A 24,583-nucleotide genomic window follows, 5' to 3' on the forward strand; every position below is an offset into this window, starting at 1 on the left:
GAAGAAATATTCTCCACGACTGTCGTCTCATCCGACAGACCCTTGTTTGGACAGCGCTTTAATAGGATCTCGATAGAAGCTGTATCATGACGATAACGACAGCTAATCCTGCAATTTCAGTAACGACTTCGGTTAGGCAGCCTATATTTTGAGACAAACTACTAACGACCGTATTTTAACCGGCCTGCAATCCAGACGCATAATCCACCTCAGAAGACCGATCCCTCTTCTTCTTAAACCCTCGAGCGTATCATATAATACCAGGCGTAATAACCAGGATACTAGTGTTCCATACTTGACTGGTAGCAAGCCTCATCGAAAGCGAATAAGCTATCATCGTCATTTGGATATTTACCGGGGGTTCCGTTACTGCCAATCTGATCTCTCAGGGAGTGCCTTGGCCGCAATCAAAACCATAAAGCTATTATTTTTCATATCTGACAACGGCTGACACCATCTTATTTTCGGTTTAACACACAGTTCTGTCCACAAATAACATTGATTGACATTTGCAGCAGTTCTGATCTCCTGCTATTTCACCAGTTTTACCCACAGACAAGAAATCCTTTGGTCACATATAATCGCAGGTTGCAGCAACAAGAATTGCTTGTCTGCGACACGCTTGAAGGTGGCAACTTTCCCTATAGGCCTACATCAAGGAAAGTCCTTTTTCTGAAAACTGTGCCAACCACAAATATTGTATGCGCGCTGTTAAAAAGACAATTGGTTTCGCCTAGCTCAAGTTTGGTATCAGGCAACAATATCGTTCTGGAATAACCCTCAAAAGTACATTACGTTTGTTAACTGGTATCACGAACACAGCAGATGATTAGTCTTACGTTTCATCTCTTTGTCATTTTGACAGAAATTGCTGTAATATTAGCTCTTGAGCAGTGAAGCATTAAAATCAGGTGTTTTATTTTTCTTTCTTCGGCAGGTGTGGCAGGAAGTGATATTTGGATTTAATGACTTTGTTTGGTGGTGGATGATGATAAGGGTATCATTGCGGTTGCCGGAAATTAATCGAACTCAATACTTATTGTCAAAGGGAGACTAAAGGCAAATGCTAGGTTGCCCGTTAAAGGGGGGCTATAGGCATGAGCCAGCTTTAAGAGACAGGCCCCATATTCTGCCTAATAGTCACTTGAAGACTACAATTTGACCCATCCCTGCCCCTTTCCAGAAATGGGGCGCTGAGTTTTGGAAATAGTGATGTCATAAGGGGAAACTAGGCCTTATGGTGGAGGGACAAAGGAGATAGTCATGGTTGACCAACACACTTGAATGCCTTTAATGACGGCAAGGGGGAAAAAGTTAGTTCCAATGCAAGCCACCAATTTAGGGAAGCATGTGTAGTCCCCCTGAATGGGAGGTTGAGACGTCTTCTAGTTCACCGAAATTGTAGGGATACTTACATTGGATGGGACTGTTTTGACGTGTGTTTCATATGGTTTGTAAAAATGGATGGTACCGAACGTCTTCAACTTCAGTTGTCGGGCTATCTGAAGTAAGAAGGAGAAATATCCAATTAGAATTTCAGAAAACTGTGGATGCGTAAGGTAAGCAACACAACAATTAATACATTTTCATCTCACCTTTTTATCAAAAACTGCATAGAAAGGAATGTTTGGCTGGAAATTCTTGGCTGTTTCTTCTAAAGCTTTATAACCTGAAATGATACCAGGAAATTTGAAAACTAAATCATACACCGGTGTAATGTTTTTGAGTGTTTCTGTTTTTGAGTGTTTCCCCTCATTGTTTGGGAACGCTCAAAAATAGATTGACGAGTTTTTCTGTGTATCCCCCCTATTGAAAAGTCATGGTCTCTCTAGCTGCCTATTGTTTGGAAACACTGACACATGGGAAACAACCACAGATGTTACACCGGTCAAGATATCTTCACCGGAGAACATCACGTCTCACGTTCCAACAGTATATCTAACACACATTTTGAGCTTCGACAGAGCACTTCTCCGTCTGACAGCTGTTACAGTGGCTGCTTGTACATCTCGTGTTATCAACTACAAGCTTTGGTCTGAACAATGATGGTAATTGACACCCATGTTCTCCAATTTGGCCGACCAGCTAAGCTTTCTCCTGCCTATAGTCCCCCTTCTAACGTTCCCTATACCATCCTCTTCAAACGAATGTAGCAGAAAGTATGATTTAGCTCATTTGCTCCCATTGTACTTCAATCGCATTCTCCAAAGCGTTTTTGTTGGGTACTGTCACTATCGTTCTGATATCGGCAAACGGTTTTTGCTAAAGGCTGCAAAACATAATGTTAGACCAATAGACAAAAGAAAAATCATTCTATTTCTCTGCCGAATATAAATCAGAACTCTTTGTTTTATTCATTTTCTCATTATGCCATCCTATAAAGGAGTTGTTATGGATCCTTTAATGGCAGTACGGACTGCTAATCTTTTCTCTACCTCAATTACCGAAGCTCCATTGTTCTCATAGCTACCGCTAAAAGAAGGAAGAAAATAAGTTTCTTTTAGAGACCATTGGTATTATTGTTTTGAATGCATCAAAACTCGTTCTATTTTCTCAATATGTCATCTGATAAGGGGTTCTTTATGGATGTTTAATGGCATTATGTAAAATTCTTTGTATATTGCTTGTACGAATGTCACTTTACTTTAAATCATGAATCTGAAATACAATGACTAAATCACCCATCGTATAGCAGCTTTAAAGTCATGCGATAGGAACATAAAAGTAATGCACGTTTTTGATTGCTTCCATATTAATGGGTTGTTGTACCAGCGAATCTTAAAAGCGCATTTTTCTGGCAAATGGAGCAGGGATGAGAATGAAAAGCCGGGATAATGGAGGCCGGTGCATTAAGCTTAAGGAATGTTTGTTGAAGAGATGGTCTTTTAATGCAGGCTGAGTTCTGTGGTGACATGGGTGCAATGGATCAAAACATGTGAAATTACATCGTTTTAGTAGGATGAGTGATTCTCAATGCGACCTATCCCTTTCCAACAGCGAGGCCAAAACCGAACTTAAACATGGATATCGGAAGAAGTGGAAGGAAAAGCATCCTGAACACGATGAAGGAGACAGCTTCTACCAACTGATAAGAAGGGAGCAGGTCCTAATATTCAGACTGCGAACCGGACACAACAGGCTAAAACACTACCTGTTCACTAAATTCCGCATCGGCGAGAGCGACACCTGCATATGCAACCAAGAGCCCATGACTGCTGAGCACATACTGGGACGATGCTCAAGTTTTGCAGACCTGAGGAAGGAGACCTGGCCAGAGGGAGCACGAATCCATGGAGATCTCCAGCAGCTACGCAGGACCACCGACTTTATGATAAAATCCGGACTGACTGTCTAAAACGTGGTGAACGAAAGAAGAAGAAGAAGTGATTCTCACTTGTCAAGAACTATTCGTATTTTAACATTGTACCATCAATATCAAGAAAATAATCAACATATCTAAGCTATCTCTTCTTCATATTTATACTTCGTGATGACTTCATATACAGCAACATAAGAACATGTTGATGATACCCAGTGAAACAAAATCACCCAAATATTGTCAAATTTTGTCTGCCCTCCTCAAACACCGGAATCGACATTGTCACGAAAATTAACCCAATTCTCAAGGGCAACATATGCGAAATTACTTCAAATGAGAGGTGTCGTAAATTTCACCTCCGGGAAATCAGATCTAACAGCCATCTATCACAGCGACATATAGGATTTGGAAGTGGACAAACTTTGTTGGACTGATTTGGTGTGACTTAAATGTCACTGGACCAGAATCGAAAAAGGTTAAGCTAATTCGGTATATACATTTGTACTACTTCAACAAGGGGTTCATCCAATGGAGAGAGTCTGCCTAATGTACATCTATCAAAATGACGTTCAGGTTTCGAAATGGACAATCTTTCTGGGATTGGTTTTGTGAGAATTTGAAGGTCACCAACGCCTTCAGACACCAATGTCGAGGGAAAACTGTGGGAACAAAGCATGATCTCGAAACGACGAGCCGCTTCATCTCTGCCATAGGACCTAAGTTATAGATTAGGCAGGTTGAAAGTAGAAGAAGAAGAAGAAGAAGAAAGTGGTCACTGACAAGAATAACTGGCCGTAGTACTTCTACTGAACAACGGCTGTAGAATGCCTGTTTACATTTGATAGTGCCCGCCAATTCAAAGCGCCAGGGTTAAATTTCAAACTAACATTACATCCTTGAACTGAAATGATAAAGCAAACTTAAAACCTTTGAACTAAGAGCATAAACAAAGTTCCGTTATGGATGTTGAAGAAAATCTGCCATCCTTGAGTTTGTACTTGAAGGCAAAATCAGGAGTAGCTAATTAGACTAGCATGAGTGGCTAACAACCCTACGGCTGCTTTGAAGTAGCGGTCTGAAGGCCATCAAACAATGTCAAATGGATGACACACTGCCTCAATACAACATAATTACTGTGCAGATATGAACCACTGTGAACATCATCTGTGCGAGCGGATGAGAACTTCTCTGTTTCTTGGAACAACAAAGTAAATGGCAAGATAGCAGAACAGGATGTTCGAAAGGGATGTAGTACGCTGTCGCGATCTGATTTCAAACATCGACAATCCAACTACAGATGCACTGATATCATCTGCGTTGATTAGAACCTATAGCTTTTCATTTCGTCAATACATTGTAACACGGTTGAACCAAGTCTAGTCGGCATTTCTCAACTATGATACATCAGACTTTATATCAGACACTGCAGGATCAGAGCAAGGATTACGACTGTCTCATAAAAGCGTCAAGTCCAATAATGAACACATCTGTACATACATATGACCTTTGTCGCAGAATATGAGGAGGCTCAGCAGATATTGACACCCATGTCTGATGGAAGGCAAAATATCTGACAACGGCACTTCCGCCCACAGCTGTTGGAAGAAAGATGACAAAAAAATCACGGCTAAGGTCAACCTGTTTGAACCCTTACTTCTCCTGAGCGCATGTCTCCTGCTCTCAAAGAAATGATGGCCAAGTATTTTTTATTCCATTAGGGCCCTCACTCTGGATCCTTGCAGAGTGAAGGCCCTAAACCTCAGGGCGTTTTGTTCTTGATAATTTCACCTTGGGGAGCATTCAAAGGGCGTAGGAAGCAATGTCAAAGCTTGTTTAGCAAAGGCAATGACACCGAGAATGCAAATATTGACTTACCTGTGTTTTTCTCCTGGAAGTAACCGATGACTTTTGGAGGTTCGGCGTTATCAAAATTCTTCTTCTGAGATTTGCTTTCAAGGATTGTGACAGGCTTACCGAACAACTGTGAATAGAGAACACAAAAGTTCAGATAAAACCTCGATGTTATCAAAATCTAGGGCTGGTGATTTTCAATCTACACGCCCTGTGTTTTGCGTTATGAAACGTTTCTTGTTTTCAAGAACTGTGACGGCTTACAAAACAACTGCAAAACGAGAAGAATCTCTGATGCCAGGCAGAACCCCAAACTTTCTTTTTGCGGATGTGAGAAAGGGCTGGTGTTTGAACGCGGCCAATGCTTTATTCGTGTACATGTACTTAAATATATGGACAATAATATATACATATACACACACACTTTTGTAGCATCGTGGAGTAGCAATGGACGATGTCATTGGAATATACTATAGTTTGTCCATCAGCTTAGTAATAAATAATCTCACCCGCCCCTGTTTATGGCTGGTTTGGCGACCGTAACTTTTCCGTAAAGTGCACAAGAGGCTAAAACGTTGTAAGTTAGATAGCTGCCCAATTATTCAGTCATTGTTAATAACAGTCTGCTGCAGTGGGAGCGAGACCAAATGCAGATTATTTATCACTGTCTCCTATGACCATATCGAAGATTAAGGAATAATTGGACATCTATATCTCATCTTGACCCACAAGGTTTTAGTACAATAGGTAATGGATCTCAAATTTCCAAACGTATTTCCTTTTGGAGGGGATTGGTGTTTATGATGTGGCCACTGCACATGGGGTACCATGGTACTATATCTACGCTTAGGTACGGTGCTTCCCTCAACGCAACGATGTTAACAATAGCATTCCGCGAAGATGAGGTCACTGCAGCTGCTGCCCTCTATTTCCCCATCGAGGCAATGTCGGCCAAACATGCGGTTTCGTAATGGATTCAGGCTTTCTAACTAGGGCAGTTAGATTCAATCTGGCACATGTCCGAGTGTTGGAAATACTACATAATTGTTCTGAATATTTCTCTCTCTGACTCTATGGTATCATTCATGCTAAAAACAATGCAGGATCAAAGATAATTGACTTTGAAATAAGCTCAAATGCGTAGAACTGAGTGTCGATGTCCGACTGTCACGTGACTAAAACGTCATCAATATCTTATGCAAATGACCTTGTGAGCTATAAATAGTAACTTCGCGGAATGCTATTTAAGGTTAACTTTAGCTTTGGGTTATCCTGTCCTTCAGTAAGTTCATCAGACCTAATGCCAAGTCAGTCACAATGCGCAGCGAGTGGCTAACTGTTTTGAATAAACGGGGCCAGTAGTGTTACAGACCCAAGATCAAAATGCGTTCTTCGAGAGTTTGGTCCATACTTATAAACCATCATCCTGACAGGGTAATGAAGCAAACTCGAGCCGGAATTGAATGGGACGCACGCCGGTGATAATGGAGGATCTAAAATACGGAATAGGAAGATGACATCTCGCAATGGGATCAACGTCATACGGAGAAATGGGTGGCGATAAAACGGCACCCGTATTAGCCGCCTTGACCGTAACGCCAGCCCCGGGAATAACAATAGATTTATAGTTGTCACAGGAATGCTGCAGTGAGATTTTATCTCGGAGGAGAATGTTAAGGCCAAAGGTGAATTCTTTGCTTCTTCAGTCCTGGACCCGAGGTATTGAGTTGAATGACATCACCGCCATAATCTGGGACCTCAACTGGACCAGTTTTCTAATGTCCACTCTCTAAAAAGCAAATGCTTGAGATTGGTTCCAGTTTAATAGACGAACTAGATTGCCTCTTTGTCAGTAGATAGCAGATAGAATGTAACATACCAACCCACACCGATAATGCGAATTAAGCAATCTTGATGTGAACAAGCTACTGGCAGGGGGACATTTGACACAGGCAGAAACTGATCTTGCTTTGCCTAACGGCCGAAATTTACGATGCAGAGCAGAATTTGTCTAAGAACAAAACAGGAATGTTGAAATTACTCGGCTGCGTTGGGAATAGTTATGCACAATTTACGATTATGTTCGGTCGGTTTGCAGGTTTTTGTGTCGCATTTGTCACAAAGTCGTAGATTATTATTGTACTGTACGATTTAGATTTGGTTGGTGAACATATTGAGATAGATGTTGATTCCATAATTTTTAAGGCAAGAGATCATAGAAAAGAAAGAGGTTGGTTAATTCCATGGTTATACCAGGCAGTAAATGTTTACAATTCATTTTGCTGTCTCTGTAATCCCACAGTACATCCAGCACTATTCGTGCATGTACCAGGAATTTATCTTTTTTCATGTCGGGCAAAGTAGCCACCTTAAGACTACCAACTGGACCCCTGCCCATAGTCCCCCTTTAAACAAGACTATTTTGGCCTGCACTCAGCTCGCTCATCAGTAACCTCGTCCTGATATGTATCTAGGGATCCCCAAATCGGAATCATGCGGAAGCCGCAGCGCTAATATGCTAATGTCGAGTTAATAACGGTGACTTATGAATAGAAGATGAGGAAGACATTGCCCAATAGAGCACGTTTTATGCGGGGCTAATATTACTGCCGGATTAATAGCTCATTAATTGGGATATTGAAAGGAAAACATGAAAACCTCATCTATTTGAGACAATCGTTATCGCATTTACCCAGGAATCAAACTCTATTGAGTGAAGAGCTGGAGTTTACCTCCCTTCTTTTGAGCATTTTGAAGAGTGCCACTACGATTTGGTACCAATTGGCCTGTGATCCTGTCCGGTCCACCATCCACGTATCCAGTCCAACTAAAATTTAAAGATGGAAACGATGAAATGGCCACAGCGCCACCTACTCACCTTAAGAAGAAATGCAATCAGCACCTCGGGAGATCTGTGGCCGTAGAAAACCAAACGGCGCCCTCCGCGATAGACATGGATGGCACCGTCTCTCTTCACGCCCTCATTCGCCGCGATATCTGGATTTTCCAGAATGTCAACATAACCGATGGTGACGTCACGATTTTGCATCACCTGGGCCGTCACCTAGAAAGACAATAGAATGGCTAAAGTTAACAGGATAGTTCTTCAAAAGTGCAGCAAGATAAGTTTAAGTTGACTTGGCCAAATCTTTAAAAGAGGAAAATATTCATGCAGATGGAACACAGTTCTAGAAACATGTCCCAGAGGACTACTTTATTCATCCCAAGGGTCAAAGAGCCATTTCTGTAAAAAAGTATTTCCCAAAATTTCAAATATGTTCCTCGTACCAGCACCAATACTACCGATAGACTGTGATGGAGGAGAGACACCTATTGCCAAGTTAGTGTAACTAAATCTGGCCTTCCCAGCAGCGGCGCTTTAGTCTCCCTTTAAAAATATTTAGCGTTTTGAAGTCTCAAGACATCCTTGACATGTCTGAGGGAAGAAAGGATTAGATAACATGACAAGAATAACAAAATGAAATATCTCCTGCGCTTAGTTAGTGTGATTAATTTGTCACAAATCCTTGTAACCACAGCAACTGATATCCTACACAAGAAATTATTGTTTTGAACCCAATCAAGGAGATAAGTTGAGATTTTAAGACTTCTTTATTGTCGCAATGATGGTAGGTTTATGAGAGCTCGTATATCGGATTTATTGGTTCTGGTATAGGAGTGGCAGGTGGTTTCATGGCTCTTGAAAAGGTGACACTGGCTAGGTTGGTGCACAAGCTCTATTTATTGGCATGGACCCAAGGAGGGTATCCCAGCCCTGATCCCTTCCCTAATTCAGCCATTCAGCATGTTAGGGGTGACATGTGAATTTTCTGAAACTTGCATAGCCCCATACACAATTAGAAATATTCCGATTCTATTTTCAAATTTTTAACTTGTCACGATATGATGTTATGCTATGATGATAGAGCTGCACAAGCTCCTGATGACGATCATTTGGGAAATGTACGAAAAAATGAAATCTCTCACGCAATCATGTTGCTTTTTACTCTAACTGTCCGGAGTGATAAATGATAAATGATAGTCTTGCGTGCAAAATACAATTTGTCATCAAGGCAACCTGGCAAATTCGTTCCCAATTTGACTAAAAAATATTTTCTTAATCTTGTGTCATTGCTCACGTCAGGATCAGCAGACGAGCATCACAGCTATTGAGAACGCAATTTAACTACGGAGCGTGAAAATAATAAACAGCAATTCAGCAGCGCAATTATGCCGAATCTGTTGGCATGCCTGGGCAAAACAACTTCAGATTAGTCATCTTCTCCAATCATCGCAATCGGCTCCAGTGAACTGGATCAAAGGAATGTTATCACCCGAAGGTAACGATAGCCAATTGGCAGAAAATGATGTGTTAGATCTGTCCGTTTCAGCGAGAAGTAATTTCGAGTAATTTCGAGTTATTCCAGGCCAGTGGGCTTTAAAATGTGGATTTGCGATAAAAAAACGACCTCTTGAGAGATTCCCAGCGACGCTGTAAATAAGGTTGATTAAAAGACTGCAGGGGGTGAAGTTTTTTCATTGGCATTGGGTACCCTTGCGACACTTTCTCAAGCTTTATATAGAACAAGTAATTGCTGGAGCGTATGTGAAAAAGTGATCAGGGTAATTTTTTTGATACCGTAAGAAGTTTTCTTCCAGCAAGGCAGCAACCAAGCTAACTACTGTACACAGTTTCTCGAATTAATAAAATAGGTAATGAGCAAAGCGAGAAATCGTTTCTCTGTGTGAGTTAAGTTCTTGCATTCGGCTTAACAATCTAATCATTTCTTCATCCCTGAGATGAAGACAATGAAAGCCCTTAGGGTGACATTTTTATGTCGTCACAGGAAATTTAAAGGGGTAGCGGATTTTACTACTCCCTGTAGATGGCGCAGCGAGGTATATACCTTTTTAAAGCCAAAGTGCAAACATTGAAATGACACGCCAACTGCTAATGAAATGAATGACGTCACACGTTGACCACCCAATGAAGTACTCTGCTCTCCATGCATCGATAACATCACTATGGGGCCACATATAATGACAGAACATTCCGACTTAGAGAAACCATGAATGGCAATCAAGCTTTGTCACTAATACATTGAGAAGCAAATGACACTGCCAAAGTAAACATATCTTGTTAGCCGAACTGTCCCTTTAATGGGAATTTATCAAGCTGTCCCTTTTACATGTTTTATGGGAATCTATCAGCCCGTCCCTTTAATGGGAATCCATCAATTGTCCCTTTAATGTGAATCCATCAAGCTTCTTAGTTGATCATGCGAACTCTGTTGCTCTTGGACAGACAGCGACAATATATACGTGACATACAAATATACAGTATTTGTCTTCGTCGGCTACAAGGATGAAAATGCCGCAGATGGATAACAAATGTTTGCTAAATATAACTTGATGGCCGCTGAGCGTGCCATCCCCTTCATCACTAATCATTTAATGGATAAGCTACCACATGCTTACGATACATTCAAAGGGTAATATGACTTGGTGAAATTACTTGCTCAAGGTCACAAGGGATGTGTGGATTAAGACAGGCTGTCCAGCAAATCATGTCGAGAATCTATACTGTCCTATAGCAGGCCATTGGCTCTTAACTACAAGCTATGCTGTCCTTGTTTTGACAGTAACACTACAGATAAGTCGCTATTCGTCAAATATTTGCCGGATACATTTATGTCCTGATGGCCGCTGAGGGTGATATTCTCCATCGAGTCTTGCTAAATCGCTAATCAGTAAATGGACCAGCACTCAAATGTAGCATTCGGCTATCGAGACGAGACGACGGAGAATGGAGGCGACCATTTAATTGTTCGAGACTAATCCCCTTTAAGCTTCAGCGCTTCGTTAAATACGGGCTGATAATTAGTGTTTGATGAGGACAGATTGAGCAGTGACTGAGCTCTGACAGGACTGCCGTGGCTCGTTTAAATGAGCAGACGGACTACAACAGGCCTGCATTTAGCAAGGGCAGGATGAGCTACCCCAGACATCTCCGAAAAATATGTTTTTTCATGCAAGTTTGGGTGAGAGAGCCTCTTCCCTTCCCCCTGGACCAAATGTTAGATATCGCCCTATACACCCCCCAGTACAAGAAGCAAAACTTTACCTGTCATGTTCTTGGGAGGAACTTTCTTTCCTTAGCATGTCATATTTTTCTAATTGCTTACGGTCACATACCCTATCTCGAGCATCGGATAACATCATCGCTGAGCGAGATTCGGCAGAACCTGGCCCGTGAGGTGCCTTCGAGGTCGCCCTCCACTTGTCGCGAAGAAGGGACCTCTTTCACATCCGCTGAAGTGATTATTTGATTGGTGTGGATGAATTATTTAGTAGCCACAACCACCACAGAATGGCACAGCTGCATAAGGTGCTTAAATCTCGCACAAGATATCGGCAAATCTTCGAAGGATACAAATATGAAACTGCAAGGAAGATACTTGACCTCATGTTGCCGTGGTCAATGCAAGTACCTAGGAAACGAATCCATGATCGCAGCGCCAAGCCATCAATATCAAACCTTGCAGTTGCCCGTTTTACCCGCAGACGAGAGATAGTTTTGTCGCTTCTTTGTAGACTTATCAACTTCTAGAAATAAAAGGAGATACCGGTTCATCAAGACGGATGTCTTGTCGTTTACAGGAAGTCCGATTAATTGCTTTCCCAGCTACTTCGTCCTGAAGGAGGTGAAATACTGGAATGGAGTACGACGCCCTTGAGGTTGAAACTTGTAGTTGGAAATTGAAGAAGACTAGGCACGAGAGGAAAGGCTCCAGTTCCTTTTTTATTTTGCCAACGCCAAAATAACGCCATAATAACGCCAAAATAACGCCATAATAACGCCAAAATAACGCCAACGCCATTCCCGGCCAATGCTATCAGTCTTGAGGTTCATGATTCATTGAAATTTCCCAAGCTGACGAGCGCCCTGAATGATATCTTTGGGAGTGACGCAACATCTTTTATTCACGCAATGTTTTTTTTAGGCTGTCCCAATTTTAATACCTGTCCAACTTATTCAAATCACCAAATTTCCTCTACATCAGTTGGACTGGTCTTTCCCGTCGTCTCACAAAGGCAATCTTTTGCAAAACTTCCCTCAGATCTCACTGATAATTTTCATGGAGACAGCCTCAGACGAAGTCGGCCCAGAAACCTCTCCAACTTCATTCCTATTTCCGATCGCATCCCATCATTCACATCCCTGTCCTACCCTACGCAGATTACGACGGGTTTCTCGTCAAGACGTCTGCTTCAAAAAGCACTTGAAGCTGTAATCGAGTTTACCCCATTGAATCTGAATGAGTCTTTAAAGAGGTTTAAAACTTGTCGCTGGATGTGATCCGTGTTCCTTATCGAATGACAGATTTCAAATTGGATTTTTCAGATTTCCTGGTAGAGTTGATGATTTGGTTTTTTTACCAACTCTTGAATTGATCAAATCGTAAATCGCAAAATTTCCGGGCCTATTTATTGTTGTGATTTGCGAAAATTAAAAAAAAGAAGTTTTTGTGATTTCTATTTTTAAGCGGATTACAGAAAATCTTGCCAATTTTCAAAGAAAAACAAATATTTGTGTATGTAAGATGACACGACTATACCATTTAAGATCAAAGGCGTCCTCCGGCAAAAAATTAATAATTAATTTCATTACACCACGGAAAAAACTTTTAAGACAAAATTTAATTAAGATAAAATAGTCTTTGATGTCTCTTTCAAGAATGAAATTCCTTTTTGCCCCAAGCATGTTAGATTAGGCCGTTTTCATTAAGTGCCGCGAAAATGAGTGGTTTCTCTGTCTTCACAGGTTCTGAGAATCGACCCGTTTGCCAACTATGACTGGTTTCAAATCCACAAAACAGACCAAGTTCTTGATCATGCCTGCCTTCAAATTTGTGGATAGACCAGTTTGTTGACTAGCGGATTTCAAATCTGAAGATGGACCGGTTTCTTGAACATGCCAGCATTCAAATTTGAGGATAGACTTGTCCTAAATGTTGACTCTGATGCAAAATCACACCGAAGTCCCAAGGAGCGAAACTACTACGATTTGGAGCGAAACGACTTCGATTTGGAGCGAAACGGCTGAGTGCGAAAAGATCATGGAGCGAAACGATCGCAATTCCTTCATCAGCCTTGCTCATTTGGAGTAATTTGCGTTAGCTGTTTTACTGTCGCAATTTAAATAGTATAGCAGGTTTCTGTCCACGTCGCCTGAGCGATGGATAATTGATTCTCGTCTGCTGATTCTCGTCTACGGGAAAAGAACAGCTGGAAATGAGAAATGAAAATCAGCGCGCGAAGTGAGGCGGCACCATTGTATATTGCGACAGAAACAAGTAGTTACAGGAACAGCTTTGGCGTGAGATGTGTTGTTTTTTCATTAAAAAACTCTGTAGCAAGATTCCCTCTTTGCTCTAAGAATCAGATATCGCAAAACATCCCTGCTAGCCGAGTAAATGGTTAAAATCAGACCTGTTACTGATAGCCCGTCCCAGTCATTACCAGTCCAAGATCATACACAATACAAAGCTATGAGCTGAACACCAGGTAACCACAACACTCACAATTATTCTTTTCCCACCTGCTTTCCGATATCTCGCAACATCCGCGTAGTTAGCCAAGTATAAATACCCAAGCTATCCCCAGTATCGCTCAGAAGTGTCGGCTATCACTGTACATCCGCGATGATCGTTGTGGAACGAAATAGTGGGAAGTTGCAATCCATGTTGCTTTTTGTCTCATGGGCCTTTCAGACATCGAAACTTAGATGATTATGCGACCAGTTTGTTTAGCAGTCTATTACGCCTTGATGCTTGAACTTACAATCCAACTGTTCATCACATGGTCATTATTAACGGCCATCAGACCCAGATGACAGGGAGATATCACGCCCCGAGTGGGTCAGGACACTGTTACTGCAACATGCATTTCACTACGACCTCCAGGCAACAACATATTAGCCAAAAAATGCCATAGATTACACCCATCCTAGCTTGCAGAAGAGCACAAAACCTGATACTATGCAAAATAACGACGCAACACAACACCCAATCGAAGTGAAAGATAAAGACGACAATGCTGCACTTCTGATCATCAGCCATGGGACCATTATAATTGGAATCGGATTTGCATCATTTGATTAAGACGCTCTCGCTGAAGAAGGATTAGACAAGAAACATCGAAGACCATGCTTCTGTTTTGCCATAAGATAGCGAGACAATCACAATTTATAGAGATGATGGTTAGTCATGACTGTCAGCGCCGAACAATTCTATTAGTGTAGAGTCTTCAAAACCTTGGCGACATGATCTCATCAAGCCTTCGAGGATGAATACTCCCCGGAGAAAAGCACCACCAAGTGCATAGCGAACCCGGAAGACGACGACGAAGAAGAAGATAAATAAACAAGAGATGCGAACTAGAACTACGTTCTGCCCAGTTCATTTCTCAAATTGATGTTCAGCAAATCTGACGAACATCTTGTTATAATGATTGTCCTGTCGATAACACTCACAGGGATATCAACATCCTGTGCGCCGCACAATGATCTGTTATTATCCTGATGGCCATGTTGCACACATCGAGAATGATCAGCTTGACAACTTTGGGGTATCATTTCCGATCACGCCTATCCATATTTCACGTCTAAATGATGTCCTAATGATGACAACATTATACTCATCGGGTAAAGCCATCTTTTGGAGTGTCTCCATGATTCTGTCAATTATCGTGATCGAGAATGATTTGATGATGACGATCAGCTTGAAAAACTTTGACATATCATTTCCGATCATGCCCATCCATATTTTTCATCTAAAAATCCAGTGGTTGCAGCTACAAGGTACTCTGCAAGGGAAATGAGTTCAGATTCAAAACCACACCATATCGCCTGCATGATATACCATACAGTTCATTCAAAAGGTGGCGCTTCTTCATTTGAGCCTGTAACTACCCGAAGTGTCGTGCTCTAAAGTCTAACCTTCATCATAACATCACTAGACAACATATCAAGGTTGCCTTCTTTGATCTGTGGAGTGTAGGCGCCATCGCCTCTCATCACAATGCAGATCTTCTACTAGATGAGCTGCGTGGCTAATATCCTATGGGATTGGGAAGCAGAGACTTGCTATCAAAGAAATTAGCCACAAGCGAATTTTATGAAGAATTAGTATCGAATTAGGCCATCCAAAACTGAGTTGACTGGGTCTAGAAAGCTGTCTTGTATCAGCCAAGAACAAAAAGTGTCATCGCTAAACCAGTCGATCGACAAACAATACCCGAGAACAATGCACACCAGTGAGCGCTGTCAATATAGACAGTAATTCTATCACTGGCCACAGCCAGAAGGGACGCACAGGCTCGCCATAAAATGACAAATAATACAATAACAAGATAAGATGAAAGTCTATAAGAGCCATAGCTCGAGGATGCAATGTTGATTATCAGGTAGCCGTAGGCTGGGATAGCCATTTCCTGATTTGGATGTCCAGGAAGGATGACCAGCAATTTGGAGAAAAAGCAATGAATATGGTCGCTGGAGATTGGGTGCTTATTCCATTGTGTCATAGATTAGTTATGAATGCAGGGAAACATCAATCCTGTTGGTACCATAGACTGGCTTACGCAGCAAAGACAATAAATCAGTTGGGTTTGAACGTGATTTGACTGTGCAGGAGCTTGGCCGTTTCCTGATTCCAAGCCATATACGAGTAGCCAAAAGGGTAATCTGGAGATGATGGGATCGCTGGGGTTTGATTGGAGAACCCAACCGGATACATGGCCACGGCGTTGGATATGATTTGAACCTCTCCGCAAGAGTGCCTTGCTGCCCCCCTCCCTGCAACCACCACCACAAGTGCAGTGGCTCCACTAGACCTCACCATAATTGGATCTTCAAGGATCCCACATCATTTTGGCGGGTCCTTCAATGTTTTGAAAGAATAGCATTCCACGACGTTACTCTTTATAGCTCACAAGGTCATTTGAATAAGATATTGATGACGTTTTAGTCACGTGACAGTCGGACATCGACACTTATTTCTACGCATTTGAGCTTGTTTCAAAGTCAATTATCTTTGACCCTGCATTGTTTTTAGCATGAATGATACCATAGAGTCAGAGAGAGAAATATTCAGAACAATTATGTAGAATTTCCAACACTCGGACATGTGCCAGATTGAATCTAACTGCCCCAGTTAGAAAGCCTGAATTCATTACGAAACCGCATGTTTGTCCGACATTGCCTGTAATTCAGCGATGGGGAAATAGAGGGCAGCAGCTGCAGTGACGTCATCTTCGCGGAATGCTATTACCAAAAGTTTCATTTCTTCATTTTGAAGGGTAATAAAAGACACGTTTTGAGCGTTTACAGAAGCCCTGAGCGATGCTCTATTGGAATACGCCTTTAATCAAATCATGTCCATTCCTCTCCTCGTCTCCTTTCCGCCAACAGCAATCATCTTGCCAACATGGAAATCGAATTCTGGGTGTTCTGAGGACCGGTGTTAATCCAATTGGCTAACGATTGTCAGCGGGTCCATGATAATTGTACTTAGAGTTGAAAGTTTGGAGAATTCATTACGAGTTTGCTCTCTATCGATTCAGACATTGGGTAACTGGCTTATTTCAGACCTGTGTTTGACAGGTATTCATTTTCACCTGAATTTACATGAACTTGATGCTAACTAAGTCTAACGAACTACCTAACAAGAATTCAAGCATCAATCCTACCATTTCAATTTTAAGCAGCGACACTTCAAGAGTTCAAGCAGCAACACTTCAAGAGTTCAAGCAGCACTCCTACAAGAATTCATGCAGCAATCCTACAAGAATTCATGCAGCAATCCTACAAGAATTCATGCAGCAATCCTACAAGAATTCATGCAGCAATCCTACACGAGTTCATGCAGCAATCCTACAAGAGTTCAAGCAGCAATCCTACAAGAATTCATGCAGCAATCCTACAAGAATTCATGCAGCAACCCTACAAGAATTCATGCAGCAATCCCCTACAAGAATTCATGCAGCAATCCTACAAGAATTCATGCAGCAATCCTACAAGAATTCATGCAGCAATCCTACAAGAATTCATGCAGCAATCCTACAAGAATTCATGCAGCAACCCTACAAGAATTCATGCAGCAATCCCCTACAAGAATTCATGCAGCAATCCTACAAGAATTCATGCAGCAATCCTACAAGAATTCATGCAGCAATCCTACAAGAATTCATGCAGCAATCCTACAAGAATTCATGCAGAAATCCTACAAGAATTCATGCAGCAATCCTACAAGAATTCATGCAGCAATCCTACAAGAATTCATGCAGCAATCCTACAAGAATTCATGCAGCAACCCTACAAGAATTCATGCAGCAATCCTACAAGAATTCATGCAGCAATCCTACAAGAATTCATGCAGCAATCCTACAAGAATTCATGCAGCAATCCTACAAGAATTCATGCAGCAATCCTACAAGAATTCATGCAGCAATCCTACAAGAATTCATGCAGCAATCCTACAAGAATTCATGCAGCAATCCTACAAAAATTCGAAATACTCAACCAGACCAGAGTCTATTTGAAAGACTCTGACCAGACGAACGTCTAAGTTTCAAACCTAGTGAAGATACAAAATAATCGCCTTCCATTAAACGAAACTGCCAGCACACTGACACCTCACACAAGCTAGGAGTTCACAAGACCATTGAGCACTTTATAAAATCATGACATCTGAGATGTATCATGTCCCGGTTGATTATAAATGAAAGGGCTGAATGCTTTCCTTGCACGTGATAGAGTGACACTTTACAAGAGGTGGTGGAAGTCATCCGTTTCTCTACTAATGGACTTGCAGTTCAAGAAGTCTGTTCCTGAATGTATTTCAATGTTTATGGTGTTCGTTTTCATTTTATTCACCGGTGGCTCAGGAAAATAGAAGAGCCTTTCAGAAGTCCTTTACCTAGGTAAACATATGAAAGGTATAGCCCCAAATCTTTAAAGTATCTTCATATACTGGATGTAAGAATGACATAGCATGCCATCCTCATACTGAACTTCCGGCGGTATTGCCTCCGTTACCTCCCCCCATACTAGACGCTCGGTGTCTGTAAAGTCTAATCCACGGACAGGGACGGTCAGAGACGGTTCCACAAAGCTCAGCAATGTCAATACTTTGAGGGTCAAGATGGCCATTCTTGACAAGCATCAGATAACATTGGAAATCAGTATATGACACGAAACAAGACCTCTTCTTCTTCTGTATCACTATGGAGACTCATCTATCCAGGTAGATTGATAGTTGGAAAGTTTATAACCTGATAACTCTGGATAATATTGACTTACATTTCATAAGCTTTCGGACTCAGCTGAGTCCTTGGTCACATGATCACTCGTGACGTCATCGGGCGTAGTGATTTCTTCTGTGTTTGGAATTCTCGAGATGCGCGCTACACAGTCAGTCAGTTCTTGGTAACGAAGTAATGCAACTTCAGTTGAGAGGATAAGCTATCCTTCCCAAACAACAACTAACCATTACAATAATGGAAGATATACTTATAAACACTTGACACAGAACTATCAAATTATCGGTAAGTTACAAAGCGTTCATGAGTACACAACGTCAACATTTCCAACAATGTTGAAGAATGATGGCTTCCCGTGAATAAGACAACGACCACTTTATCTGGTAGATCGTCATTCACTCGAGAACGATGTGAGGAGCTCGAAACGTTGAGAACAATCTGAGTAGGACGAACATTTGGGACAGAGAAAACTCTCAGAGTCTAAATCCATACAATCAACTATATAATGTAACCAGCTCTGAAACACCAATCAAACAGCTGAGAGGACAGCTTCAGTCAGGAAATCCATCCACTCCCAATGTTTTCACACATTCTATGTACCTAATGGTAAAAGCTACTTGGATATTGATCCAAAGCTGTTGGCTCCTGGAAAGCGTTAAGTGGTTGACTTCCGAATTGCCATCCTGCTACATTACGTGGCGGATGACAGAAATTCGCACTCCTCCTTTAAGTTGAGCCTTTAGTCTCAGTCATTCAACAGTTTCAAACTGACTGAAGAAAATGAGAACTAATCCATCTCTCGAGTAAATTTCCGCAGTAAAGTGGAGGAATAATTTCCTCGTGTTAGCTTGACTTCCTCCAGAAGGAAGGTGGACTCAGTCAGATCAAGCAGTTGCTTATCGAGGATCATGTGGTTCTATATTTGGAGTAATTACGACTTAATTCAACACCTTCAAGTGATATCCCCTTCAAACGACCCAAGGTCTCTTCGGGGCCCTTGAAGCCATGTCGTGTCAGTGTCGCTGGTGACGGCTTGTTACTGGTCGAGAGTTGTTTTTAATTTAAATCTGACATTAGAATTGAGGTACCAGGATCTTGGTATTGGCTTTGACACAAACAAATACAGTAGTTAAGTTGAATTATTGCTCCAATCATGCCAATTTACTCACGTCACTTCAACTTTGATAGCAAATTTCAGAATACTTGTAAATAAGTTCAGGGGTTTAACAACCAATTTGTATCAACTCGAAACAGGTGACTGTCACAGGCTTTATAACAGGCTGCAAGCAAGCAATCTCACAATTAGACATAAAACTAAGGTCGTCGTTCAGAAGAAAAAAACTGCATTTTTAAGAGGTATCGTCATTTTCATGTCTTCTCAAAAGACAAAGTTTTGCTCTCCATGACGAGCATTCTTCAGAAGAAAGTTCTCCGTCAAGAAAAGTTAGAAATCAGCAATGGCACACGAGCTCATAACCGCCAGGGTAGAAAGAGATTATTACTTTGATGGCGCTCCGAAACTGCTTCAGTGATGGTGGTTCATTGCCTAGCATTAGGGACATCCTTCCTCATCATTTGCTTTGTCAATAACAACAGGAGAACTTAAGGAACGGGTCCTCTCATCCCTAAAGCAAATGATCACATATAGCCGCTGTCAAAGACATCGGCAAATTTAGCAATTACGTCCTGAAGGAGCTGATGAGGAAAGAATGAAGGGCATTCTTTATCATCTTTTGAAGTATGTTGAGTTAGTACTAGCTATTCAAGACAGAGCATTCTCTTTTATCTCCTTTTATGTTGAGTTAGTACTAGGTGTTTCAAAACGCATTTGACACTTTCGATTTATCTTAGTTTTGAAGAGGAATAGGGGAATTTTAGCCATGATGAGTGAGGGAAGACAGGAATAAGGGGGAATAAGGCATGTGTTTGTAGTATGTACAGTCATGTTTCTTGCTGTGTTCGATTGTGTTCGAGAAATCTTGCTGAACAAGCACCTTTTTGTTTTCTCTCGGATTTTACACCCGTTTTGAACTCATTGACCCCCTTCCCCTAGAAAATCAAAGGGTGCACACGTCCGTAACTTCGTTTCTCTAAATTACTGTTTAGATAACCAGCTTTTGAATCTAATTTCCGTTCTTCGGGGTTTATCAAACCTGAAAAAGAAGACCGTCAAGATGTCCACCATTAATACATCGCTATTTGCAAAGAGATATTTCCCAATCGAATTGCAAGGCTCTCTTATTCATGGAATTATGAACACTGTTCATCATTCTTAGGACTTCCCAATAGCGATATGCTAATAATACTAGCTTAACTCCAGGACTTCTCTTTCAATCTCTCGCAATATCTCCTCAGGAAATGTAAAATACTTGTAGGTCTTCTCCAAGAAATATTGTTGGCTTGATCATGATTCTGTAATAAACCTACACGACTTTGTTCATTCGGGTGTTATGATACTGTCAATTGCAAATTATGGGGCGGCATTTTTTTTCAAAGGCAGGACAGCCAAGAAATTGCTTTGATTGAGTTAGATGCATCCTGATTGGGTTCTTATCCAATATGTAGGTTCTTCAATCTGGTTAAGGTCGCCAATAGCTAAGATTCGAATTAACAGCCAGCCACGAGGAAGACTGCTATGGAGAAAGAGACGCCTCATGCCATTCTATTCAATCACATTGTGGGTAATTCAATGAAAAAAGCCATCTTCAGGTGCAAAGTCCGGGTATTGGGTCTGGTTAGATTCAGCACCAAATCGATTCCCAGTACAAGCGTGACTAGCTTCGACGTACTGTGAGATGTGTGAGACCCCTATTGGCGACGTTGTGCAATTTTGTCTTGCCTACCTCGCGGCTGCCCTTTAAATGGATGAAACTGTAACACAATTTAATAAAATAACCGAATGTGTGGAGATTTTCATTCTCAGTGGATGCTTGTTCTGACGTTGAAGGGTTAAGAGTTGTCCAAAATATTGATAAGTACATGAATACATAAACAGTTACTAGCAATGTTGTTCATGACAATAATGATTACCCCAGTATCTAATCACAATAACACAATTTAGAGGATTTATCCAATTTGAGTGAGAGAGCTGTCACGTCATGTTTGTATCGTCTGGACAACATGAAAGCTGTTCAGAGAGACTTTCGGCAGAAGTCAATAGGGCCTATTTAGTGGGTTCAGATTAGGTTTCGGAAACGCATTCAAAACCCCTCTTGCTTGCTAAAAAAGCCTTGTAGGATTTCAAAAGCTCAAATACTTTCATTTTTAAGAGGTTGGGGACTGACAATTGCCCTACACAGACTCTGTATGTCCTCACAGTGGGCAAATCGAATGGAATTGACTAATTTGGGACCAAAAAGGGAAACTGTCCTGGTACAGAGGTGTCTACCACTAATGGAGGTTCCAGAATCATATGATTTCTATCGCAATATCACTAATGCAATGAAAAATATTCTCATCAAATTGCGCTCTGCGTGCTTTTTATAACACAAACTGCAGATGAATCCTCCGCTATTATTTGTCTCAGGGAAACATTATCGCGGATGCTTTTTTCAGAAACTGCTCGGAATCTCTCATACAAATCATCGCTGGACGACCATCTTGACACTGCTGAGTAATAAGACAAAATGTGCAATATTAATCAGTCACTTTTTTTACGACGGGAGGCAATATCCAGGACAAAAACCCAGTCTTAAAGGGGACTATAAGCAGGAGATAGGGGGTCAGATTGCTTTGTCTCCATGTGAATTAACTGGGTTGTGTTTCATTGAGTGATCAATAAAAATTTATCTTCCTGGTGCAAGCTTGAACAGAAAAAGAAAAGTGATTACCGGTTATTATCCAGAGGTTCTGAAAAACTTCGTGGAAAGACGGTGAACTCAAGGCGTCAGTGACTGAATCAAAATGGTAGTCCTGGGAATGGAAGAAAGCAAACTTCTCAACAAGAGCTTGTAACACCATGGACTACTTTGTCAAATTTTCAAAAATTTATTGTACTGGAACTTCCATTCCAGAGGACTAACATTTCTGTCACACTTTGTGAACATTACGAAGTACGTGGGATAGCAGTCCTAGGAATTACTGTCCTAGTGAAAAGTTTGGGGGTTACTTACAATCCAGCAGACCAACGTTCTTTTCTGTATAAGAGCCAATCAAAAAGCTATTGTAGTAAGACTTCCATTCTTTGGACTAACATCTCTGCCACACTAAGATAGATAAAGCCTTACCTCCAACATGTAATCGTTGATATTCCACGTCCGCACAGATACAGGGTCATCAGTTTTCGGCAGAGTAAAGAGCACAACCACTATCTGTCTCTTCTTGATAATCCTCTCAAAAATGTCTAAAGATCCGAACTGAAAAACCCGCGTAACCCCATCGTACTTAGGGAAGCGAATCCCTTCCGAGCCGCGGCTTAGCCCATCATCAGAGAAAGCGTTAGAGACAGTGTATTCCATAGATGATAAAAGGAGAAATATTCCATAGAATACCCCAGTGATGGTGTTGATTTGAAGCTGTGAAGACGCCCTAGGGGTCTGTTGCAGTGATTCACTTCTCATTTTGCGCAGATTTGAGATATTGGCGAAGATTCGGCACGATATGCTTTATCCGACATCGCATCATCTTGCTTGCCATTTTATACTTGAGCGCATGGTTGGACCAGTGCTGTCGCCTGATTTCGCGCCATGGAACTAAGCATTGTCTGCAAGCTGTCCGTCAAATTTATTGGGGAGCTTCTCCGAAGTCGAGAATGGGTCTCCCTTGCGGTTCCTGGTTGTGAAGTGCTTCGTGGGAGATACTTCGTATTGTCCACGTTCTCTCTATGAGATAGGACACTTGTTGAATGGTCATATTCAGATATTGGGCAATCGCTGTCTGGGGCAGACAGTGCTACGAGAGCTACATTTGTGCTACTTCGAGCTACTTGTAATTGACCTGGTTCGCCAACTAGCTACACTCCGGGTAGCAGCCAAGTAGGGCACTGGGTATCCAAGTTGGGTACTTGAGATTCAAGTGGGACATATGGAATGGTCAGGCATGGCAATAGCTATCTCAGGGATTCTGGTCGTGAATCACGACTTGGGAGTGTACATGGGATCTCCCAATAGGAACACATCATCATGACATACATCGAAGGACTCATACTTTTAACGTTTCCTGGGCTGAGTCATAATCTCAGCTCTGACGTCAATGTGAAAGTAAACAAGATTTGTACAAATTATCACCAACTTTATTCAAAACCTCTGGAACATACAAAAATAGTAACTATTTACAGCTTTATTAGAAACATAGCAACGGTAACAATGTTAACAGGTCATTTTCTAATTCAAAGAATATCATGAGAGGATTATGAGTGCAAACTCGGCAAGAGCTCAGTGCTACACATGACATCCTTCATAGAATCTATGATCAAGGAGGATAGTATTAGTCACATTAGATTCAATGATGGCCTATACAGAGTCTACGACAGCAAATTTACATCATCGAATCTGTAAGCTTCCTACGCTCCCCAACCCCAAATTTACCATCAAATTGCTATGGCTTGAGACAGCTGCCAAATAGATTTGATTTGGACCATAATTTTGAAGAAAAAAAAGAGAATCTGAGGCTCCTAAAAAATACATCGAAAAAGGTTTGGAGCATACAAAGTGTCAAAGGAAAACTGTACGGGAAGGACCGGTTGCCGCAGAATATTTAAAACAACAGACTTAAAGGGGACTATGGTCACCAGATGTGAATAGACTTGACAGACAGTAAGATGGCAGGCTAGTAGGCCACTTTGTATTCAATCTGGCCCATCTGGCTCCAGCCTGTAGTCTCCCTTTAAGAACAGATCGATATCACAAGGGAATAGATCACTATCATTTGCCACATACGATGGCCAAGTCAGTTTAACAGAAGTCACAGCACCACCTATAGTTCATCACGCACACCAGATTCCACTTTCGTTTGCATCTTGAGGTTCTCATCAGCGACTTTACTGACGTTGGTTTGGTTGACCTTGTGTTCAGATGGACTTTCTGCAAAAGAAGGATGGTGAAATGTATGGTGATAAATCGTTTTGGCATTCAAGGGTTGAAGAGGGCCAAC

General features: G+C 41.5%; 2 protein-coding genes across 2 annotated transcripts in view; both read right to left on the reverse strand.

Moving 5' to 3' along the window:
• Positions 1-23,117, reverse strand: part of LOC135502125 (calsequestrin-1-like) — a 33,438-nt gene extending 10,321 nt beyond the window's left edge. The window contains exons 1-5 of the mRNA XM_064794710.1: positions 22,720-23,117; positions 8,049-8,234; positions 5,195-5,300; positions 1,596-1,669; positions 1,416-1,502 (exon numbers count right to left, since the gene is read on the reverse strand). Of these exons, the coding sequence (XP_064650780.1) occupies positions 1,416-1,502; positions 1,596-1,669; positions 5,195-5,300; positions 8,049-8,234; positions 22,720-23,052 (786 nt within the window). The 5' untranslated portion in view covers positions 23,053-23,117. The remainder of the gene's footprint in view (positions 1-1,415; positions 1,503-1,595; positions 1,670-5,194; positions 5,301-8,048; positions 8,235-22,719) is intronic.
• Positions 23,118-23,701: 584 nt separating this feature from the next.
• Positions 23,702-24,583, reverse strand: part of LOC135502131 (calsequestrin-1-like) — a 34,783-nt gene continuing 33,901 nt past the window's right edge. Inside the window, exon 10 of the mRNA XM_064794719.1 lies at positions 23,702-24,513. Within this exon, the coding sequence (XP_064650789.1) occupies positions 24,407-24,513 (107 nt within the window). The 3' untranslated portion in view covers positions 23,702-24,406. The remainder of the gene's footprint in view (positions 24,514-24,583) is intronic.

This window comes from Lineus longissimus, chromosome 18 (genome assembly GCF_910592395.1).
Source record: "Lineus longissimus chromosome 18, tnLinLong1.2, whole genome shotgun sequence".
Taxonomy (NCBI): Eukaryota; Metazoa; Nemertea; class Pilidiophora; order Heteronemertea; family Lineidae; genus Lineus; species Lineus longissimus.